We start from the raw sequence: 24,874 nt of genomic DNA on the forward strand, positions 1-24,874 counted from the left end.
CGGAGGCTCCCCCCGACAAGGAAAGTAAGAAACTCTATGGTTTTGGTAGAAAAGTAGCTTCCACGGCAGCCTACCAAACCAGAATCGCGAATTCCACCACACTGTTGGCCAGCTACAACTGCCATCAGTGGGAAGAAGTGGCAGCACTAATAGATTCCGCTCCCGAACACCTTAAGAGCCAGCTATCTCGCATTTGTGCAGAGGGAAGAAACGTCTCAGGCTGCATTTTAAAAGCAACTTTAGACGCCGCAGACAATGCGGGTAGAATTATAGCAGAGGGGACTGTCATCAAAAGACATGCTTGGTTGAGGCAGTCGGGATTCAGAGCAGAAACACAAGCTGCACTCTTAGACAAACCAGTGGAAAGTGATCTCCTGTTTGGAAAGGCAGTCGAGGACGCACTAAAAAACGCTAAGGAGGAATTCGACACCCTCAAATCCCTTGGCCAGTTAACTACAAAACCACCTAACCAAAGAGGGAACGGCAATTTTCGTCGCCCCCGCGGCCAAAATTCCAATAGAGGAAATATCTATTCCCACACCCAGGGTACACAGTGGAACACCAACTCACAACAGTCTACCCAGGGGTATGGTAGGGCTAGTAGAAGAGGACGTGGTAGAGGCAGAGGCAGCCCCAGTAAAGGAGGCGGCACGCCTCCACCGAAGCAGTGACGCTCATTTCAGGGTCCCTTCCCATGCAACCCCAGTAGGGGGACGAATATCCAGCTTCACCCAGGCATGGGAAGGGATAACATCCGACAGATGGGTGCTGTCGACAGTATCCAAGGGGTACTGTATAGAACTACTGCAACGTCCCCGAAACCACCCTCCAAGACAAAAAGTCCACTCTTTGGAACATCAAAAGATCCTCCTCGAGGAAATCTACAATCTGCTCCTAAAGGACGCGATAGAACTCGTCCCAGGACACCAGGTAAACAAGGGTATCTATTCAACTTACTTCCTTGTGCCAAAGAAAGATTTAACAATGCGCCCAGTATTGGACTTACGGCCTGCCAACAAGTATGTCAAGCCCCAAAAATTCCGTATGACCACGCTACAAGAGGTAATCCCACTCCTAAAAAAGGGGGATTACATGGCAACCTTGGATATGAAAGATGCCTATTTTCATATTTCTATGCTCCCGGCACACAGAAAATACTTGCGCTTCAAGGTGGACAGTCGCCACTACCAATTCAAGGTACTGCCCTTCGGGATAGCTTCAGCACCAAGGGTATTTTGCTCATGACCCTTCTCACATCCCACCTCCTTCTTCTGGTACTGCTCGCTAATCTATGCACAGCATGTGATCTAAGCAGATTCCACAAGCCTCAGAAGGGATACATTACTCACCGTAATCGTATTTCTGATGCTTGTATCTGCTTAGATTCACATGCGACCCACCCTTCCTCCCCTCCGAGAGAAGGCGCATGGTTGCTTGTAGTCTTACCTTTCTGTCTATCTGCTTGGACTATCTGTACTCATGCTACTCCTCATGCTACCTCATGTCAGGAAAAACACAATCTGGGGATCCTAGACGCGTGAGGGATCATGGGTACAGTGGACGTCACACTAGGGATAGTATTACTGGCACGCCCTGTGTCGACGCCCTTTTTCGACTTTCGAAAAACAAACTGTAATACTCCGCAGCTTCCACTAGATGTCGGCCTATGCACAGCATGTGAATCTAAGCAGATACAAGCATCAGAAATACGATTACGGTGAGTAATGTATCCCATATATATCTATCTGAGGCTTGTGGATCTGTGTAGATCACATGCTATGCATAGGCCAACATCTAGTGGTAGCCGCGGAGCATTACGCTTTTTGTTTTCGAAACTCGAAAAGGGACGTCAACAGGGCGTGCCAGTAATACTATCCCTAGTGTGATGTCCACTGTACCCATGGTCCTTCACGTGCCGAGGTCCCTCAGATTGTTTTTTTCCGCCATTGTAGTCTGATGCATATCGCACAGTTCATTCTTGGCTGACACCATTACGTAGAAAAAGTTTAAAGTTAGACTTTTTCTGTCCTTTCGATGACCGTATACTGCAAGATCTCCGGCAACGGCTTTCGAGAACAAGACCATCTGTCGACGACGTCTCCCGTCTCAACAAACATTATCTGCAGCCTACCTAGGCCCCAACGGGCCTCAGCCCTGTACAGTGAGAGTGGGGGGAGGTTCATATTCCATCTCACTTAGAGAATGCATATTCCCCTATACGTCCTTCTATTCCGCCAGGCTGCCATCTTTATACACTATCGAAAATACTCATTTTAAATTGCCCTTCCTGTAACAGGAAGTTTCCCTGGAAGGATTCACACTGAGTGTGTAACCTTTGCCTCCCTAGGGACCATGCCGAAAAACAGTGCAAGTCTTACAAACTGTTTAGGCCAAAAACTTTAAAGGACCAAAAAACTAAACGCTGTGCCCATCACGCCATGCAGGCCGAGACCGCTATGGACGTTGAGGGAGCCTCCAGCGATGACAGCATTGGCATCCTAAGCGATGCCGAGGGCGATCGGAATCCAATGGATTCCCACGTGCGAGCCCCCGACTCCAACAGGCAGGCCGGCGGTTCTGCTACAGAGACGATTCCCAGTGGCTCAAGAAACTCCATTACACGCCACACCAAGCACATCCCCCAAGGCCAACAGTCGACCACGCCGTTGACCAATAAGCCACACGTGGTGTCGAAGGGAAGGCTGAACATTCCCTGTTTTCTGGGCCATCGCGGTCGTGATCCACACATGACAGGCCCCCGAAACAGGCGCCAAAGTCAGTTTTCGGCACCGTGTCCAAATCTGGAAAGTCCTTGGGTTCTGGCGACCGTGCGTCGAAAGGCCCGTCGACGGCCCCTGCAAAAAGCTCAAAAATGAGCAACTTAATTAAAAAAAACACGTCCCTGAAACCCTACTGGAGGCTAGAACTTCGAAAGACTCATAATCCTCTACGCCCCAAGCATCAAAATCACAAGGTTCAAAGAGTAGGGATTACTCGACCCCTGAGGACACCCTTTCAGGGGCAATGCATAACAAACAGCCCCCTGCCTACACCTGCTCCCTCAGTGTTGCCAGGCTCCTCCCAATGGACCCCAGAACAGTTTGATAGGGTCATGAGGAGAATCTCTAGTTTTGTATATTTCTTTGATCAACACCCAGGTCAACTCTCCAACCTTCAGGGCCCCCCTTAAGGCGAATCAGCTAGTAAACAGCCTGAAGGACAAAAGAGCCTGCATGGACGCTACACAAACTAATACCTTGTCATATCAAGAAGTGGCTCAGGACACACATTATTACGACACTCAAGGCGCACAAGACCCTGGCTCTTTTACAGACCCAGAAGACCAGGGGGACACTGGGGACGTAGACCAATACTATGACGACGATGAGGTATAAATCATCCCTTCCCCAGACCATACCAACCAACCAGTGGCTGATTCCCCGGTGGAAAACCAGCTGCAGTACAATGACCTGCTCTTAAAGGCTGCAGAACACTTTAAGATAGATACCTAGGAAGCTCAAGTCGATAAGGACTTTGTAGAGGACATCCTTGGGGATAAGAGATCTGCAGCACAGTTCATCCCACTGCTTCATCTGTCCAGAGGCGTATTCAGCCTTCTCTACTGAACCCCAATCTGACAAGGGCAGTCAACCCACGCATTGCAGAATATTTCAGACCAGCCCCATCAGACCTATTGTACATGAGGGGGCAGTTAAAGCCCGACTCTCTAGTAGTCACCACCACAAGAAAGAGAGCAGGTGCACTCTTATTTGAGGGGATTGGTTCCTCCAACGTATTCCACATCTATGACAGGTAATCACCACAGCTGTGCTGCTTCGGAAAATTTTCTGCGTCCTGCGTCAATGACGTTGATACGCTGTCCTCGAGGGCTTTTGTTGAGCCGACGCTACCGGATGTTATAAGTAGGACACACGACACCCGTAGCCTCAGTTCTGTTTTTTCCGCGAACGTGTTCGCTTCAGAGATCTCGGCGCGCCTCGGTTCTTCTCTTGTTTGAATCTGTTCCTTGTTCTTGGTTTTGTGAATCAGGTCTTCAACTTCTTCTAACTCACGGTCGGGATTCAAGAAGTGCCACGGCCGCGGTTCCAAGATGTGGCTAATGGACCCGCACAACGTCTGCCTGTGGTGCCTCGGCGAGGACCATGCCACCGATGACGGTGACAACTGCCCGTCTTTGACGTTGAAGGCCTTGCGAGAGGGTAAGAAGTTGACGGTCAGTAGGGTTTCCAAACCCCATAAGTCGAGATCCGCCGGGCTTTCGACTGACGATTCGAGGGGCGACTCTCTGCGTCGCCGTAAGTCTGGGGGGGTCTCGGTCCTGGAGTGGTTACTGCCATTCCTCTGCCTCTTCTAGGTACTCACGGAAGCGCCGTCACCTGTCGCTTTCCCCGTCCTCGTCTGAGGACTCCGCCAGACGGCGGGTAGCTTGTCCCAACAAACATTCATCTCCTGCGGAATGCGACACCTTTCGCAATGAGATGATGGCGATTTTCGAATCGCATGTCTCCGTTCCGTCCGTGCCTTCGAAAGAAGCCAGCAGGGAATGCGCTAGGGCCACTGCTCACACGCCTTCGGGCTCGGACGGTCGGCGCGATCATTGGGAACCTTCGAGGTCCCGATCAGACAAGGTGGTTCGCTCTAGCCATGCCCGCTCCAGGTCCTGGTCCTTGATGCACTCGAGACCAGCGGAACCTGTGAGGTCTTCTAAGAAGACGTTGACGCCATTGGCGCCATGTCCGTCGAGGGACTCTCTCGAGGCTCCGCCTCCGAGGAATTCATCGATGCCATCGGCACCTAGGCCGTCGAAGGACACACTCGGGGCCCCGCCCTCGAGCCCTGTGTGAAAGCCATCAGCGTCACGCTCAACGCCGATTCCGTCAACGCCTTTTGTGGAGGCTTTACCGGAGGTACCCCGTGCATCGGTGGAAACTCTGAGGAAGCCCCTGAAGAAGTCAGTGAGGCCTGTATTTGAACCCTTTTCTGTGCCCTCATCCAGGGATTTATTCCAGCCTCTGGATTACATCTCTGAGGTGGATGAAGGGTCTGATGAAGGTTTGGTTCCTGTTGAGTTTCCTGACGAACTATTGTCTGGTCATAGCCAGATGGAAGACCTGCGTCAGTCTTTGCATGACGCCAGTGGTCTGGACACCTCTCCGGAGGTTGAGTTCGGTAGGCCTGAGCCTGGCACACAAGTCGAGTCTTCGTACGGGCGTCTTATGTCGAAGGTGACCGAGTACTTGGGGTGGTCTGCGCCACCAGTGGACTTTCTGCAAGATGACCTGACAGATATCTAGGACCAAGGTCCACCAACTGACCCGGTAATGCCTTTTCATATGGCCTTGCAAAGAAGGGTGGCAGCGGCTTGGACTGCTCTGGAGAGTCTCCCGGCAGTTGGTAAGTCGTTGCTGAAAAAATACCGCCCAGCCAGTGGCGACCCCGGCTACATGTCCACGCACCCTACTGTCAGTCTAGAAAAATGGATACCTCTCATATGGGACGGCAAACGTATTTTGGTGGCCGTGGGCCAACCGTCTCATGCACGATATGACAGACATATAGGTTTCCGAGTTTGCCAATGAACGGCCATTTTGATGTAACAAGAATCGCCATTTTGTTTTCTAACCATTGCTCATTGCTTTCTGTTCTTATTGCTTCGCAGTACATTTTCTGCTTACACTGCTCAACTGTAAAACATTGTTGTCTGCATGTAAAAGGAGAAGGCCGCAGGGCCGCAAGGATAACAAGAGTTTGTTGAAACACAACGTAGGCAGTGCCAGGGAAAATGCCTGGCTCCCTCCCGAATGTAGCCTTGAAGCAGAGCTGCAGGGCATTTAATCATTTCGCAGCTGCCAGCCAGTCTCGTTATATGGTAGAATATGTTTAGAATAAAGCAGCTAAAGGCTTGAATTATGCTCTTTTAACGCCCCCTTTACTGAGCCCTGTTAGAGCGTGTCGGCTCCCAGGACACGAATAGCACCTAATAGATAGCAAGGTCTGGAATGCAACTTTTCCCCAGTATGTAGCTTGCTTCCAAGAACAGAAGCACTGCGTTCTGTTCAACAACTGAAAGATGCCTCCGCACTTGCAAATTGCATATTGTTACTAGAATAGATATTTGAAGGTGTCATAATTGTCGAAAGTGTCCATCATCACACCGAGTTCAAAGAAACCCAATAAAGGAGGGTTTTAAACATGTCATAGCTGATTGTTTGATATGCATTTTGTATATATGTAACTGATGTACGTAATTCACTCTCTTGCGTCCCTCGAGGTCTAGAGATACACGTTGCGGGGCGTGAGACCGAGTTGGCCAACTGAGACTTTTTGCTTTGTAATAAACCCTAGCTTTGGGAATACAACCTCGTGTCTGGCATATCCATCGTGTGTGGTGACTCGCCTTGTTTCCATACACGTAAGGGACCCCTAGGGGCCCCTTTCACTACTCCGGAGAGTTTGGTGGTGCAGGTGGCTACGGCCCCAGCAAAGCAGGCGTCGTACCCTACCATCCCTCCTGATAGGGACAACAAACATTTTGACGGTTGGGCGAAGAAAGTATTTTCTTCAGGGGGTATGGCTTTGAAAGCAGCCAACTCTGTGTGTGCCTTAGCACGTTTCACTAACACTCTGTGGAATTGTGTTTCGTTGGCAGCTGAACATATTCCCGAAGGGGAAGAACGGGATGGCTTTCTTGCCCTTGTACAAGATGGCAACGATGCCATGTGTGAATCCGTACAGTCGGTCTGGATGTGGCAGACTGTGTCAGCCGGTCCATGGCGGCGAGCACCGTGATGCGCAGATTTGCGTGGTTGCGGAAGTTGGGGTTTGCTCCTGATGTACTAGCCCGGCTTCTCAACATGCCCTTTGATGGTGAACATCTTTTTGGCAGCAAGGCTGACGAGTGCCTTGAGAGGTTGCAGACCTTCAAAGCTGCAGCGAAGTCGTTGAGCGCTGTAGTTCGCCAACCTCTGTCTTTTCGTCCTAGGGGACAGCAATGGAGGGGGGGGGGGGTCCTTTTGATACTACTCTCTTTGGTAGATCTAGGGGAGCTGCAAGTCAAAGGGGCCAATGTAGGAATACCAGAGGTGGAAAACAAGGTACTCGAGGTGCCAAGGCCGCTCGGGCAGTTGCCTCTGCCCTCAGGCACTGCCGCAGCCGCTTCAGCTCAGTCATGAGGCCATGTCGCATGGTTCGCCGGTTGGGGGAAGACTGGCGCAACATCTTGTAAAATGGCGTGCCATTACTTCAGATATGTGGGTTCTGGAGATCATAGCCCACGGCTACTGTCTTCCTTTCCGGCAGAGGCCTCACGACAATCTACCAGGGAATCTCTCTTTGAAGAGTCCGGATCCGCTCCTTGCGCAGGAAATCTAATCCCTGCTGGAGAAAGGTGACATAGAACTGGTGCCTGTAGCAGAGAGGAACAAGGGATGGTACTCCCCATATTTTTTGATCCCGAAAAAGGACGGGGGATTGAGACCATCATGGACTTGCTTGGAGTGCGCTTTATAAATTCTAAATAAACAAATAAATAAATAAAGAGTGGATGATCAGCTCTTTGTAGGATACGCTGGAAGCTCCTCAGGAAGGACAAGTTCAAGATGGTTACTCTCTCTCAAGTCCCCCAGGCCCTTCAACTTCAGGACTGGTTGGTGTCTCTCGACCTCAAGGACGCTTACTTTCATGTGCCGATTCATCCCAAGCGCAGGAAGTACCTGAGGTTCGCGGTTGGCGACTCGCACTTTCAGTTTCAGGTCCTGCCCTTCGGATTGATCTACGCCCCAAGGGTCTTCACCAAGCTCATGGTGGTGGTGGCAGCGTATCTCAGGAAAGGGGGGATTCATGTCTACCCCTACCTGGACGATTGGTTGATCAGGGCACGCTCTCCCGAGCAAGTCCTGGATCATCTCTGTCATCTGCCACTCCCGTCACAGGCTGGACTTCACCCTCAATTTAAAGAAGTCCCACTTGACACCTACCCGGCAGCTCCAGTACATCGGAGCAGGTCTCGACACATCCCTGGGGCAGTGTTCGCTTCCCCAGGTGAGGGCTCATCACATTCTGCTCCAGCATGGGCCAGCAGAACTTGGTACCCAGACCTTCTCGACATGTCCATCTGCCCTCCACGCCGTCTTCCCTACCGAGACGATCTGCTCTCACAGGAGGGGGGGGTCAGGTTCTCCATCCAGAGCTCTCAACCTTCATACTTGGCTTCTGAAAGTTTGAGTTATAAGGATTGGGACCTCCCTGAAGACGTGATGGAGGTGTTGCTTTCGGCCAGAAGGCCTTCAACAAAGTCCCTGTACAGTTTCTGTTGGAGAAAGTTCTGCGACTTGTGCAGTGTTAAGAATGTGGATCCTTTTTCATGTGCAATTCCTGTGGTTCTGTCCTTTTTGCTTTCGTTAGCCCACAAGGGCCTGCAAGTGGGTACCATTAAAGGTTACCTGGCAGCGCTGTGCATATTTAAGTGCTCGTCTGAGGAGTGTTCTTATTTTAAGATTCCTTTGATTTCTCAGTTTCTGAAAGGGCTCACTAATGTGTTCCCACCGTCACCTTTCCAGGTGCCCCGTTGGGATTTGAACCTGGTTCTAAAATTCCTAATATGAGCTCCATTTGAGCCTTTACATTCTTGTCCTTTGAGACTGTTGATCTTTAAAACTGTATTTTTAGTTGCGGTTACTTCCGCTCGCAGAGTGAGTGAGTTGCAGGCACTATCAGCTAAGCCACCCTTCACGGTTGTTCCATAAGGACAGGGCTGTCCTTAGGGTTCGTCCTTCTTTTCTTCCGAAAGTTGTGTCGGAATTTCACTTAAGCCAGAAGTTCGTTCTTCCTCCGTTCTATGCTCTTCCTCATCCTGGTAAGGACGAGGAGAGGCTCCATAGGTTGGATCCCAGGAGAGCTTTAAGTTTTTACATCTCACGCATGTCCCAGGTCAGAGTAAAAAAGGGTATCACTTTCCACATGGAAACATAACCCCACTCACCTGAACAAAACCGCATTCAAGACGATTGCGAGGGAATACAAAACAGCCATCATTCATGCCAAAGCTGATTCCTACAACACTAGGATCAACAATGCTAAATCAGGGACCAAAGAAATCTTTGCGATCTTTAGGTAACTGGAAGCACCGTCATCTCCACCCACCACAATTGTCAAAGATCAATCATGGTGCAACCAAATCCAATCTGCCATGCTTGATAAACTTGACACCCTGCACACCAAAATTCTTGCCCATCAAGAAGCCCTCGCTGGCCTCATAGCCTCCCACAAAGCACCCTGCACACCCATTGCAGACAACCGGACACCGAAATTTGAATTCACTGCCATGAATGAAACAGAGGTCACGGCCCTCATAAAATCCATTAAGTCCTCCAATTGCAAGGGGGACGCATGCCCGGCTCACATCATCAAAGAATGTGCACCTGCACTTGCACCATTTGTTTCTGCCTTCATTAATTCATCATTCCAAACAGCCCATGTACCCACTTCCCTTAAAGAAGCTTGGGTGAGACCCCTACTAAAGAAACATTCTCTCGATCCAATGACACCAGGGAACTATAGACCCATCACCACGGTTGCATTTTTATTAAAAAGCCTGGACAAAGCGGCCTACCTGCAAGTTCAAAAATGTATTGAGGACAATCACCTTCTTGGACTTCGCCAATCGGGCTTTCGTCCTCGCCATGGCACAGAAACGGCACTGCTAGATCTGAAAAACCAAATAGACGACCTCAGGGATGCAGGCAAACCTGCTCTCCTCCTGCTACTAGACCTCTCCGCGGCCTTCGACCTCGTTGAGCACAAAACCTTATGTCACCATCTCACCTCCACGGCTAACTTCTCTTCTAAGGCTTGCGAATGGATCAACTCTTTCCTTCAAGAGAGAGTAATGAAGGTCTTTTCTGAATCGGCCAATGCCACCTGAGCCATATCAAATGTGGGGTCCCACAGAGCTCATGCATAGCCCCTACGCTGTATAACCTTTTCACCAGACCCTTATTCAAAATCTTAGACTCACTGGGCATCTCATATACCAATTATGCAGATGACACCCAGGTGCTCATACCTCTCACAGGAGACTATATAGCTGACTCCAACACCCTCAACCTCATCTACTCCACCATACAGTCTTGGATGGCAGACAATTGGCTATGTTTAAATGGTGACAAAACAGAACTCCTGCTTATAGGATCCCCCTTTCACACTCAACAAACTTGCCAAAGAGTACCACACCTTCACAATTGACAACATCCCTATGACAGTATCACAAACGATCAAAACACTTGGCGTGCACCTTGAACCAAACCTCACCATGGACAGGCAGGTCAACGCCATCGCATCCTCTGCAGCGTACCACGCCAAACTTATTAACGCTGTCAGACCATTCCTAACCCAACAGAACTGTATTACCATAGCTAGAACCCTCATTGGCTCTAGACTGGATTACTGCAATGCCCTCTTCATTGGCACATCTCAAAAGAACCTGGCCAAACTTCAGATAGCACAGAACAACGCCCTAAGGGCTGCCACTGGCCTTTCACGCAGGGAACACATTTCCATTATCAGGAGACAGGCCCATTGGCTACCTATTAAGGAAAGGGTCGTCTTCAAAACACTAGCCCTTACCCACAAATGTATCCACGACCTCGCCCCCAGATACCTTACGCAAAGGATCTCTAGACAAACAGCTGCCAGACCCGCAAGAACTGCATATGCTAACCGCATCACAGTACCTCGCACACGCAGAGTGCGTGCTGGAGGCTCTAGCTTCCCAACTATGGCCGCCACTCTCTGGAACAAACTCCTAGACCAGATTAGATCTATCGAGTCCCATGCTGCCTTCCGCAAGGCCCTAAAAACAAGGCTCTTTGTCTAATGTATTATTCCTCGTGTACAATGTCCATACGACTGCTATACCACATAATCTGTATTGTAGAACATTGTACTCAGTAACTCTACTGTATAAACAACTGCATATTGTTAAGCTTCACACATTGGGCCGCTTATTGTAACCCACAAGCAAGCCTCCTTAAGTATACTTATAGTGCCTCGTTGCCTAGAGGGCTGCAGTGCGCTTTACAAATTCAAAATAAATAAATAGTGGATGATCAGCTCTTTGTAGGATACTCTGGAAGACGTTTGGGACAAGCTGTTACTAAGCAGACTTTGTCTAGATGGATTATCTTGACAATTTCTGAATGTTATCTCTTGGCGGTTAAGGGCCCTCCCGTAGGCTTACGAGCCCATTCTACTAGGGGTGTGGCTGCCTCTACTGCTCTGCCAGAGGGGTGTTCCCATTCGTAACATTTGTGAAGCAGCCACGTGGGCCTCTGTCCATACTTTTGTAAAACACTGCTGCCTGGATTCTATCCATGGGCAAGATTTGGCCTTTGGCAAGGCAGTCCTCTATTCTGCAATTTAATTGGGCATTCTAAATTCTTTCCCCACCTCCATACGTTGGTACTGCTTTGGGAGTCTGTCATAGATACGGAATACGTCGGAGGAACCAATCTCCTCGAAGAACAAGTTACTTTCTTACCTGGTAACATTCTTTCGATGGGATATTCAGATGACGTATTCCACATTGAACACTCCCAGCCTGCCCCTCTACAGAATTGCTTATGCGATTGCAGCTTACGTTTCCGCAAGGCTTTCTGTAGTCATGGCAGAAGATTGGTGCCACACATTTTTGGGGAAAAAACTAAAACTGAGGCTACGGGCGTTGTGCGTCCTATTTATAACATCCGATGACGTCGGCTTGACGGAGGCCCTCGAGGACAGCGTATCGACATCATCGACGCAGGACGCAGATGCCGAAAATTTTCCGAGGCAGCACAGCAGTGATTACCTGTCATAGATGTGGAATACGTCGTCGGAACATCCCATCGAAAGAACGTTACCAGGTAAGAAAATAACTTGTTCTCCTCTGCAGAAGCCCCTCCTGACAAGGAGAGTAGGAAAATCTACACCCTGGGCAGGAACGTAGCTTCCTCGGCTGCCTGTCAAGTGAGAATAGCTAACAACATTACGCTATCATCCAGCAATAATTGCCACAGGTGGGACGAGGTCGTACAACAAATAGACTTGTTTCCAGAGCCCCTAAACCTCTTACTCACTATTGCTGAAGGGAGACAAGTAGCAATCTGCATTCTTAAAAATAACTTAGACGCAGCAGACAATGTAGGGAGAATTGTGGCAGCAGGTACCCTCATCAAACGCCATGCATGGATTCGTCAATCAGGTTTCAAATGGTAACTCAGGCTACTCTTTTAAACATGCTCATCGAGCCCAACGCATTATTCAGCAAAGCGGTTGAGGACGCACTAAAAAGTGCGAAGGAGGAATACGGCACCATCGTATCCCTGGGACAACTCACTAACAAACCCTTTGTGCAGAGAGGAGGTTCAAATACATGCTGGTTTAGAGGACAGTACTCCCAACGGTCCTCCAATTACAACCAGGGTGGGCCAAGATTGTCCTGGAGTTCTTCACAGGGGCAGTCTTCCCAACAGAATTTTCGAAGGGGCCAAAGTAGGTCCAGAAGTAGGGGCAGGTCCTCGTCCTCAAGAGGGGGCTCCACCCCCCCTTAAGCAATGACCAACCGCTACAGGTTCCCTACGATGCCTCTCCAGTAGGAGGTCGTATTCCTCACTTTACCCACGCGTGGAAGGGGATCACGTTGGACAAGTGGGTACTTTCCACAGTGGCGGGGGGGGGGGAGGTGTTGCATTGAGCTAATACAAACACCAGCCAACCACCCATCAAGACAAAGACAAACTACACAGGAAGAACGGATCCTGTTAGAAGAAGTCAAAGCACTGCTACTAAAGGTCACCATAGAAATCGTCCCGGCAAACCAGGTAAACAAGGGTATTTATTCAATGTACTTTCTTGTGGCAAAAAACGGCATAACAATGCGCCGTGCGAACACCTATGCCAAGCCACAAAAATTCTGCATGATAACGCTACAGGAAGTAATACTACTGCTAAAACGGGACCTACAAGGCAACCTTGGACATGAAAGATGCTTACTTTCATATTTCAATGTTCCCAGCGCACAGATAATTCCTGCACTTCAAACCAGCACTACCAATTCATGGTGCTACCCTTCAGCATAGCCTTCGGTCCAAGGGTATTCATCAATGTACTAGCAGCGCACCTACAGAGAATCAATCCCAGTATACCCTTATTTGGACGACTGGCTTATAACCAGGGAATTCCCCCCCCTCCCCGATTTGCAAGCAAAATACCCAGAGAACAATCAATCTTCTGTTTCAATTGGGATTCTCAATGAACAAGAAAAAATCAAGTCTTGTTCCAAGCAAGACAGAACAGTTCTTAGGAGCTGTCATAAAGACAGAAGAATGTCTAGTCCTTCCGTCAAACGAAAGAGTGCAAAACCTACTGCTGCAAATATCTTAGTAGCTATCCGGTCACCAAACAACTGTACGCAAAGCAATGCGTTTGCTCAGGATGATGACTTCATGCATTTATCTGGTCCTGCACGCAAAGGTTGCGCACGCGCCCAATGCAAGAATGGCTAGCGAAACAATGGTCTCAGGCAAGCGGTCAGTGGGGCGATCTATTGGTTGTTTTGCTAACCCTAGCTCAAGCTCTACGCTGGTGGAAAATCTATTGAATGGAAAACCTTTTCACAATTCTACAGTGCAAGCGATTGTCACAACAGCTGCATCACTCACCAGGTGGGGAGCCCATTATCTTCACTTCACAGCGCATGGCCTGTGGACCCATATCACAGCCCAAAATCACATAAACCTTTTAGTGCTCAAAGCCCTACAAGCTTTCCAAGTGCATCTGGCAGGCCAAACGGTACACATCCTCACAGACGGCACCACTGCTATGTTTTAAACAGGCAGGGATGCACACACTCTCCACGTCTGTCCAGGCTAGCACAGAAAATGTGGAAGTGAGCAATCGAGCAGAACATGTTCCTAGTGTTGCAGCATGTTCCAGGGGAACTCCGTTCTCTGGCAGACTCATTAAGCAGAGATCCTCTACCCAAAGAGCATGAGTGGCAGCTCAGCAGAAACATGGCAGATGATATTTTCTCCCTCTTGGGCTATCCTCCCTTCGACTTGTTCGCCACAAGCATTTCAGACGATATTCTCTCCTTCTGGGCCTATCCTCCCTTAGACTTGTTCACCACAAGCCAAAACACTCAATGCCCAGACTTCGCAACCCGGTTTCCCCAACCTGGATCCCGGGGGAACGCCCTGTGGTTGAGCTGGCCAGGAAAATGTGCCTACGCTTTTCCCCCCAACACCGCTCCTGAGGAGGATAGTAAACAAAATGCACCAGGAACAAGGGGCACTAATCCTGGTTGCTCCTAAGTTGGCGAGACAACCTTGGTTTCTGCATATTTCGCAAACTGGTGATGTGCGATCCAATCAAACTCTCTGCCCCTCCAACATGCTCACCCAACATGGGGGGACAATGTTAAACCCACATCCCCAATCCATGAACTTGGCAGAATGGCTCCTGAAGTACTAGAGTTTGGCCATTTAAAACTACCTCAAAGGTGTATGGAAAACCTCAAGGAGGCAAGCAAACCAAACACCAGACACTGTTATTTTTAACAAATGGAAAAGATTTGTAATATGGTGCCAGTCAAAAAAGGTAAACCCGATCGAATGTATGCCATCACACATTTGTCATTCCATGCTCCACTTACTAGACTCCGGTCTAGTATTCAACTCTATCAAGGGTCATCTAGCGGCTCTATCCGCATGCACCACTTCTCAAAGCAAGGTGTCCTGGTCGAAAGTCCCGGTCATTAAGGCATTCATGGAAGGAGTAAAAAGGCTTTACCCCCGCCCCATTTCAAACCCGCCTCTAGGGTGGGATCTAAATGTGGTACTCGCCACCTCATAGGGTCCCCCTTTGAGCCTATGAACAAATCCAGCCATAAACACCCAACAAATAAAACAGCTTTTCTGGTGTCCATCACCTCCATAAGAAGAGTCGGTAAACTACAAGCTTTGTCAGTGCAAGGCCGTTTCTTTGTTATCCACAAAGACAAGTTGGTACTAAGAACACACCCTAGGTTTGTACCTAAATTCATATCTAAGTTCCATGTCAACCAGTCCGTCAAAACCCTTCAGGCTCAGCTGAGAAAAACCTCCATACACTAGATGTAAGGAGGGTGGTTCTTTACTATGTAAACAGAACAAAACCGCTACAAAGAACAGACCAAATGTTTGTCTCCATAGCACCTGGCAGGGAAGGTGATCACGTTTCAAAAACGCCATCTCCAGATGGATTGTTTTGTTTGTTTAGTGAAATGCATACAGCTCTGCTACTCTCTATCAAACAATACTCTGCCTTTCACACGAAGAGCTCACTCTACCAGGGGTACAGGAGCTACTTTGGCCTTTATTGCAAACGTCCCACTAGACACCATTTGCAAAGCAGCTACATGGAGCTCTACATACTTTACTCAGCACTACTGCATTGACACACATTCTAAAGCAGATAAACTACTGTTTCCCAGAGCAGTAAAGTGAAATTGACTTTACTTCCATTTGTAACTTTCTAGACCCTGCACACACCATCTTCCAATAGGTGCTGGAGGGGTTACTTAGTATCCCTTTTGTCTAGATACTCATGTAACATTTCTTTGTTACCCTTTCTTCGATGAATGGCTGGTGGCAGTGGTTTACTTTTAACTACTGTGGTGTGCATTTACCGCGAGCTGCGTTCGCAGCTGCAGTAAAGCACCCAAGGGTGCCATTTTTGTCAAAATGGCCCTGGTTTTCTTTTTTTGCCATTTCTTTGTGGAAAGGCCCTTCTTGAGATTTACTCTGCACGCCAAACCAGAGTTGGTCCCTTTGTTAGCTTTGCCTTAGGCGGGAATCACGAGTGAAGCCCGCCTCTGGCTCCAGGGTGTCTCGGGTAGGCAGGAAGGGGGGGAGGTGCCTAAAACTCCATGTGCTTAGTCTCCTAGGAGACCCAAATGCACTCTGTAGTGATTGGCCGACTTACTGTCCGGCAAGGACAGCCACCCTGCTGGGTGAGTGACAGCTAGTCTGGAATGAATGGGAGAGAACTGAATAAAAGTAAAAAAGAAATTGGTATCGACAGAGAAGCCCCTGCAAGGACGACTTCTCCCCTTGAGTTGGTGGGACCAATCAACTCCAAAGTAAGCCACATGGGCATTCTCTCTGAGCTGGTTGCATTTCCACAAAGTTGCTACTGGAAATCGAAACGCCAGGGAGAGGAACACCAGATTGTGTGCGTTGCTTTTAAGTTGGCCAAGAGCTCCAGGAAGATCCTGCGGACTCCCAGGAAGCAGGACTGACCGAGCCTGAGCCCCCTCAACAGAGTGCGGGACCCCAGAAGCAAGGAAAGTCCATCTCGAAAGCCAGAAACTGCGGTGTTGCTATTTACGGTAGTCGCGAGGAGCTGAAACACAGAAGTGCCACTTGATGGACAGAACCCAAAACTAAATTACAGCCTCCACTAACATACTGCACAACACTTTTCTCACTGGGACCAAAATGAGGTGCTTAAAAACATCCCTTCCTGGGTAGCTATATGGACTACTAAGGGCAGCACCCCAGAACGTATTTCACTGCATCAAGACTTCTACTGAGGTTCCTCTGGGTACAAAGGAAAAACTGAAAAACAAGAAAGCCAGCAAAAGGTTTAGGGAACCCAGAAAGTTAAGGAGTTGGAACCCTAGAAGGGAAACTGACAGATGGTGAGGACTCCCTGTATAGGATTTTCAAAGCTAGACTCCACCATTTCAGTCCCAGTCTGTTAAGCTTTGGTGGAGATATGGTTGGGCTGTTGCCCATCAAGTTGAGGAGTGCTAATCATCCAGTTACGTTATAAAGGGAGTGCAGGGAGGCACCCTCCTGAGTCTCATGTTCCCAGTTCGTTGGCATTGTATGTGGACGTGTGGCATGTTGAGAAGGAACCTAGGGGGACCACATCTCTGCTTTTCCTCTGTTGTGGAGTTTATTCTTCTGGCTATTTTAGAGACCATGTGATGTTCGGATTCAGTAGTCTTACCTTGTCACAAGCCGACAACCGTGCCATCCCTAGTCAGACCTCTATGGCGCTGCACTTCCTGGGCGGTTTACTGTTTTTCCGCAGTGACTGAGAGTTAAGTTTACGGTTGCAATTCTATGCATTGTCCACAGGGTCAATATTCTGCATGGCGAAGTGACAGAATCCAGATGAGTCATGCAGATGGCTGGAATATTTGAATGAGTTGTATAGCAGCATGTGTGGTGAGCTGTGTCAACCTTGCTATGCACAATGGATGTTGTCTGTGTATTTACAGTCTCTCTTCTTCTCACAGCAGCCTTGGTGCCTGACGCTGCTGACAGATCTCATTGCTGCCCTCACTGCCTTCTTCGTCAGTGACTTCAATCAGGAGGAGTCTCAAAAACTGAACAGGTACTGTCGAGTTTGGCGGGTAAGAGGTGCTTGATGAATCGTGGTGGTAGTGGGGAGTCTGGTACTGTAAGTCAAGGGAGTGCATTTCAGCAGGAAAGGAAAGTGTCTACAGAGGAAACTGCTACTTTGATAAAGCTCCTCCTTGCTCTTCGCATTAGTGGCCCCTGTTTGCTGCTCTGATTTCCCCCATGTGATCTCTTCTTCCTCGCACCAAAACAAACTGGCCTCTGTCTCTTGTCTCTAATCAGCCCCGATTGGGGCAGTGGCAGACCAACAGAAGAATGTAGCCTGCGCACACACAAACTCTTAAAAGGCAAAAGTTACCTTATTCCAGACTATTGCAAAACCTCAAGGACAGAACGACACTGCAGACAGTGTAATTAAATGCACTAGTTCTTTTATGTACAAATATCAACATGAGAAGCTGTTGAGTGAAGTAGATCTGGGCTGGGAGTTCCGGGGGCAGCGGGGAGTGGAGACACGCTTGGTCCTTTCATAGAAGACCTAATTAGTTGATGCTGCTTGTTCAGCTCCAGGAAATGCAGAGACCCTTCACTTTAACCTTTTTTCTCTGACATCTCAGTTCCCATCTCCTGTCATGTTACAACCTCTCCCATTACCTCTCTCAAACAAACTCCTCTCACTTCAAGCTCTTCCTATTGATCTCTTCATCTGCCATTCTGTCTTGCTCTAAACTCTTCCCTCTTATCTCTTTTTATCAAACTCTGCTCTTGCTCCAACATTCTCCGCATGCGAGACTTCACATATCCCCAGCACAGCAATGGCTGGTGGAGCAATGGTCGCAGGCAGAAGGCAATTGGGCAGATCTAATGGTGGTTTTGCATCTTATCAATGAAATGGTGGACAAAGAAAACATGTTAAAAGGTAAACCTGTTGTCAGCCCGCAAATACACATAACCATTATAACAGAGGCATCACTAAAAGGTTGGGGGCTCATTGCCTACACCTCAATGCACAACGGAAATGGTCAGCACTGCACATTAGAAGTCACATAAACATTATAGAAATTCTCGCAGTCAACAATGTCACTGCATTCTTTTAAAAACTGGTGCAGGGGAAAAACATTCTCATTGCAGCAGATAACATGACAGGCATGATTTACATCAACGGACTAGGTGGAACACACTCAAAGGAGTTGTCCAAATTTGCATAAAAGATTTGGAATTGGTGTCTCCTAAGAAACGTACACCTACAAGCTTAACACGTTCCCAGGGAACACAACTGTTTAGCTGACAGTCTAAGCAGATTTCAAGTACAAGAACACAAGTAGGTGTTACAAGCAAGTGTTCTTGAACAGATTTTTTCACAGTGGCACCGTCCAACAATAGACCTTTTCGCAAATTACGAAAAAACTTAAAATGCCAAAATTACACATCCAGGTATCCCTACAAGGGATACCAAAGAAATGCACTGTGGACCAGTTGTTATGGGATATTCACAACATTTTCTTGTCTCCCTGACACCTACCTTACAGAGGATAGCACACAAAATGTGACAGGAACACATGACAATTATACTCACTGCACCAATGTGGACACATCAAACATGGTACTCCCATCTATTGAACATGTCGCTATGCCCACTGATAAAGATAGCTCCTAAACATGCTATATTGACACACTGCCATTTTAATAAATGGAAAAGATTTGTAATCTGGTCAACAAAGACAAACATCAGTCATATTAACTGTTCCCCAGCAGACCTTCTCGCGTACCTCCTTTGTTTACTCTATTCTGGTCTAGTATTTAACTACTTTAAAGTGCCTTTGGCTGCATTGTCAACATATACAACATCTCAAAGTAAGGTCTCCTGGTAGAGAATGCCTTTCGTGGAAGGAATAAACATAAACACCCACCTATGCCTAACCTGTCACCAGGATGGGATCGTAATGTTGTCTAACCCAAGCACATACGTACGCCTTTGAGCCAATGCATGAAGCCTCACTGAAGAAACTTGCATACAAAGTTGTCTTCCTGGTAGCAATCACTTCAGTTTGCAGAATTAGTGAGTTGCATGCCTTATCGGTTTCAGAACGAGTTATCTCAATACATAACAAAGTTTTAAGAACACATCCTCGTTTCTCACCAAAGTGCATATCTAAATTTCATGTGAATCAGTCTATCGAGTTATTAGAATTCTTCCAAAATCCTCAAAATAGAGGTGGAAAAGCATTCCATACACAGGACGTTTTTAGGGCAGTTGCGTAGTACCTTAACAAAACGAAAGAGCTAAGGAAAACTGATCAGTTCTTTTTGTCCATGGCAGCAGGAAGAGAAGGAGATCTAGTCCCAGACTACTATTGCCAGATAGATTGTCGTATGTATTCATCAATGTTATAACCTGTCAAGTAAAACTCTTCCATTCACAACAAAGGCTTATTCCACTCGTAGTAGAGGAGCTATGGTCACCTTCATTGCTAATGTACCACTTGATGCTATTTGTAAAGCAGAAACGCAGAGTTCTCTGCACACATTCCGACAACACTAGTGTGTTAGCCCTCAGGCAAGAAACAATTCTAGTTATAAAATATTTGTTTGCAACTAGCCCTAGCCTGGTTGACCACCTTTCTCTCAGATCGACCCTCCCAGATCCAACTTGGGAATTTCCTCTCTTCTATCTTTCTCTCTCCCTCTACATATGGTGTTCCCCGGGGGGTCTAACCTCTCTCCCTATCTCTTTAACCATTATCTGGCACACCATATTTCTACTTTCTGTTCTAACTTTCAGTGCTATGCAGATGACTCGTTTGCTCCTTCTCTCATACCAGACTGTCTGTCCGCAATTCAGGAATAGTGTGCATCCAATGATCACTTCCTTAATGCTAGTAAGCCTGAGATCTTTCTCGCGGTGACACCTGCTCCCGCCTTCCCTCTCTCTCTCTGGCTGACCACCCTAGGCCCTCTAACTGCACCTTCCTGTGAGGCTAAGAACCTTGGTGTCATCTTCGACTCCACCATCTCCTTCTCTTCTCACATCTCTGACGTCTCTAAGAAGGCACACTATCAGCTGCACCTCCTCAGAGGTATTCTTCCTTTTCTCACTTTCCCCCAAAAGTTCACTGTCTCAAGAGCCCTGGTCCTCTCTAGGCTGGACTACTGCAACAGCCTCTTTCTAAATCTGCCTGTCTCTACTCTTCGCCCTTTATAACTAATCCAGAATACGACTGCAAAACGTGTCCTTGGCATCAAGCTCAGGGATTGTATCCCTCCAGCCCTGAAATCTCTCCACTGGCTCCCTGTGGCTGCAAGGATTAAGTTCAAGACCCTCTGCATCATCCACAAGGCTTTCTGGGGACAGGGACCACAATACATCCAACTTTCTCTTCCTAAGCACCTTCCTTCTCAAGCCCAACGCTCATCCCTCTCTAACTCTAGGGGCCAGACGCTTCTCCAGGCAGAGAGTGGGGGGTAGATCTCTGTCCTCGGCTGGGCCATCCCTCCGGAACAGCTTCCTTGCCTCTCTCAAACTTGAGCAGGACCACTGAAGGATCCGGAAGCAACTCAAGACCTTCCTTTTCGCTTCCGCTTTCTCTTTCCCTTGCTGATGTCCCTGTCTGCTGCACATACTGGTTACCCAGCCACCCTCTGAACTTACTGGACCAGGCCCCTGCATGACCAGTTGGCATTGTACTGTCTCCGGTCCTCCCAACCACTTGGGGACTGTATCTGCAACCCCACAGTCCCCCGACTCTCTGCACTTATGAACCACCTCCCTGGCAGCACTTCTCCCACACCCCCCCACCCCACTCTGGGTCTCTTGTGCGATCTGAATGACACTAGGCCTAGTAAGATTGTTGTTTTGTCCTCCTTCTGTCTTCCCTTCCTTGTCTTGTTGCGCTTAGAAACACTTGTGTAAAGGCGTGTTTATAAATGACTTATATCATAATTGTTTCTTCAGCTCCCTACAAACCCCTTCAGGTACTGTTTGCTAGTCTTTCCAAAGCATGTGAATCCAAGCAGAGCTTCAAGCTTTAGAAGATTATTTACACAGTAATTCTCTTTCTTTGGCTTTTATCTGTTTTAAATCACATGTGCCCACTGTGAAGGCAGCATGAAGCAAGACACAGACACCAGATTCAAAATTCAAAATAAAATGGTTTATTAACTCAAATGGTGGTAGGCCTAACTTGCCCTATGCCAAGGTGGGATTTCCCTACCTGAATAAAACTAAGGAAAGTCTGGGTCCAAAAGTTCAACTTAAAAGTCTGTCTGTGTCCAAAACCTATCCTTGCCTTCAAAACTAAAGCTAAATGATGTGTAGGGATGTTAATAATAAAAGTAATGGTGATCAAACTAAAGTTCTGAGCTTCTTCCAGCTCCTAGCTTCTTTCTCATCTCCACTCCCCAAAGTTCAAGAAAGTTCCACAAAAAAGTCTCTGTAATATAGTTCTTAAGTTCATAACAGTTCCACAAACCTTCAGGGTGCCTTTCACCAAGTTCAAGGCAACACAGTTCCTCGGAAAAGGGTCTTGAGGATTCTGTCCTCAAGACACCATTAAAGTTAATCAAGTCTGAGGATTTCCTTCCCCATGACTTCAACTTGCCAACCTCTGCTTGGCCTCCGTCTCTCAATAATGTTCAAAACAAATCCAAAATTAACTTGGCTTCCCTTCCGGATGAGCTTAACACGTCATTCAGCTTAATCTTCCTTGGTTTACTTTAGCAAGATCTTTGACTTCCAGAATTGAGGTTTCCCCGGTCTAAGCGCAGTTGTCAGACCGCACAAACCACCCATTACCGGTCATGCAACCAGGAACCTTAGGTTCTTTGACCCACACAGGTTCTTCTGCTTTTACTCCTGTGTGGATGTCCCCACTCACTTGCCTTCTCCTTGTTACCCTCTTAGCTTTGCCACACTGTGTCACACAACTTGGGCCAACCCTTGGCCATGCCACACTGTATTAAATTACAAGAGTTCACTTAATGGTTATTTCATTCCTTTACCACCTTGCGGTCATGCTCTCTCGCAATCTTCCACTCATGCTTTCTTGACGCTTACTTGGCTTTCACAAAACAATATTTGCAGTTCATATGCATTTGTCACTTGTTAGCTTTATTCATAAAAGTTTCATTCAGTGCAGTATTCAATATTCATTAGTATTTGGTTTGATGTTTAAGTTTTAGCCAGTCCGCGGCCTAGGGTTCATTTAATCATTTTCATGTGGTTTCACTTGTTTGACGCCTGCCTTGCTTCCCCCACAACCCCCAAGAGCACCCCGGTTCGAGTTACTTTCTCCCTTCACTCATCGGTCCGTTGCATTCCCTCCAGGCAGCTCCATTCGCTGGCTTTCTTTGCTCGCAAGCCCCGCTCTCTCCCCTGTTGCTCTTTGGTCCTCGCTGTCAGCTCTGCTTCCACGTACTCTGGCACCTGCCTTTCTTCCCTTCCTTCATTTGCAGCTCTGGCTGCGGCTCTCCGACCACAGAGCCTCGCAAACTTGTGGTTTGCTGACAGGCGCCTGCTCATGGACACCACAAGTGCTTTGGGTCGTCCGCCGGCAACCTGGCTTCGCTGCAGGTCCCACAATGGCTGCCTCCTTAACTAGACTCCCTGCTGCACTCACCCACACAGGCCTCCCCGTTAGTCTGTGTGTTGCTGGTTTCCTCACTTCGTATCCACCTGCAACCACTTGACAGGTTTCAATTAGAATTGCCTGACTACAATTAGAGGGCATGCCTGATCTTCACAATACTCTGCATGCAGCATCCTTGTCTCAGTGCTAGAGTTGTGAAATAGGTTACTAGTGTTCATTACTCCTAGTTGCCTCTTCCTGATCCCAGTACTGTAGTAGGTTGTCAGGTCCAGTGGAATCTTCCTGTGGGAGTGATGCTGGCCCACCATACCCCTCACCCCCCCCCCCCAAGTCTGCCTGCCAAACAGCCTCAGAACTGATAAAACTACCTAGCAGGCAAACCCAAGGGGAATGGAGAAAATAAAAAACGCAGATCTTCTCTGACACTTCAGCCGCCCTCTTGAACTGGAATGACGGTGTATGTGAGAAAGATAACAACAACCGGTTACTAACTGTTCTGCTCTGCCACTAATATCAAATAATGTACTACCACCTCCCTTCGTACCTGCGGCCTATGCTCTTAAACTGATAGGCTCTTGTTTATCTGTTGCTTTTGTATCTTGAAGACTGTAGTCCTTTAAACCTCTCTCTCTTAGTTGGAGAGAATCTGCTGATCTGCTGCTTAAGCACTTTAGCTGATTGACTCTGGTCCATCTGTAGCAGTTGAATCTTGAAGTGAAGTCTTTAGTCCTAAAAAAAAAAAATGTCCTAACTCAGCTTCCTTTCTTCAGTCTAGAAAGCTACTTGTATTAACACTGCCTCAATCGTTCAGTACCAGTCTTTGCTCTCTCTGATGATCACTAAATGATCAACTGCGGCTGAATTTGGTTACTCTGCTATGACTTCCACACAACCTTTGCTGAATTGTTCAGTTCAAAGATTTGATTTCTATATAAAAACACTACCTTACATATGCTGCTTCCTACGGTGGTTGCCTTCCACAGCTATTCCATAAATCTCTGGCCGACGCTAGTTATTTCTCACCTATTGTAACGCTTACCTGAACTCTGCGGGACCTTCTGGAGCTCCTAGTGTCTTCAACCTTCCTTCTCTATAATAACGCATAAATTCTGTGAAAATAATAACAATATAACTTTCCTTAACAAGATTTCCTAATTAATCTTTAGCTATGAAATGACCCACTTAAACTATAGCTCACCTTTGTATTTAATTGTACGAGCTATCCATCCTGTTCTTACAGGGGCGCTAGTCCTGAAGAGGTTGGAACCCAGGAGGATAGGATTATTTACATAAGAGACAATGGGTTCTTGGATTCTATTATAACTATATAGAATAATGGAAGACAGCGAGAGCGTGGAAGGAAACTTGGTGTTTTAATGTCTGTAATATGTAATACTATGAGAAAAGGATATGCGTTATTTTTTTGCACTTGCTAATTATCTATGTGCTGCCGTCAAAGGCGCCTAAGGAGGAACCAAACCAGCAAAAACAGATGAGCAATAGAAAACCTAAACAACTAAAGGTATTGCCTAAAAACTATTAGTGGGAGCGGTGTTCCATAAAATGTAAAGTGAAAGGCACACCTACTGAGCACAGAAAAATGCGTGTGTGGAAACTCCTCATACAAATCCTTAAACTAACACAGTAGTGTGAGAAACGATGTAGATAACGTAATATGAGGAAACTGTATCTGCAAACTAAATTCAGTTCTCCTAATGTCACTGTTAGGGCAATAACTGAAGTGCGACTGCTATCGCGGAAACAACGTAGCACAGAAGCGCACACGACAAAACATTAAGCCCTTCACCTCAAGTGCCTGACAAAACTTTCAAAGGGAAACGTACACTTCAGCAACGTAACCAAAAACAATCTTGCTGTAAG

General features: G+C 47.6%; 1 protein-coding gene across 1 annotated transcript in view; it reads left to right on the top strand.

Annotated features, from left to right (window-relative positions):
• The window catches only part of STK36 (serine/threonine kinase 36), a 682,518-nt gene that overhangs the window by 282,661 nt on the left and 374,983 nt on the right, over positions 1-24,874 (top strand). The window contains exon 12 of the mRNA XM_069651602.1: positions 17,345-17,442. Coding sequence (XP_069507703.1) covers positions 17,345-17,442 — 98 coding nt within the window. The remainder of the gene's footprint in view (positions 1-17,344; positions 17,443-24,874) is intronic.

Source organism: Ambystoma mexicanum, chromosome 3p (genome assembly GCF_040938575.1).
Source record: "Ambystoma mexicanum isolate Mex_15411 chromosome 3p, UKY_AmexF1_1, whole genome shotgun sequence".
Lineage (NCBI taxonomy): Eukaryota > Metazoa > Chordata > Amphibia > Caudata > Ambystomatidae > Ambystoma > Ambystoma mexicanum.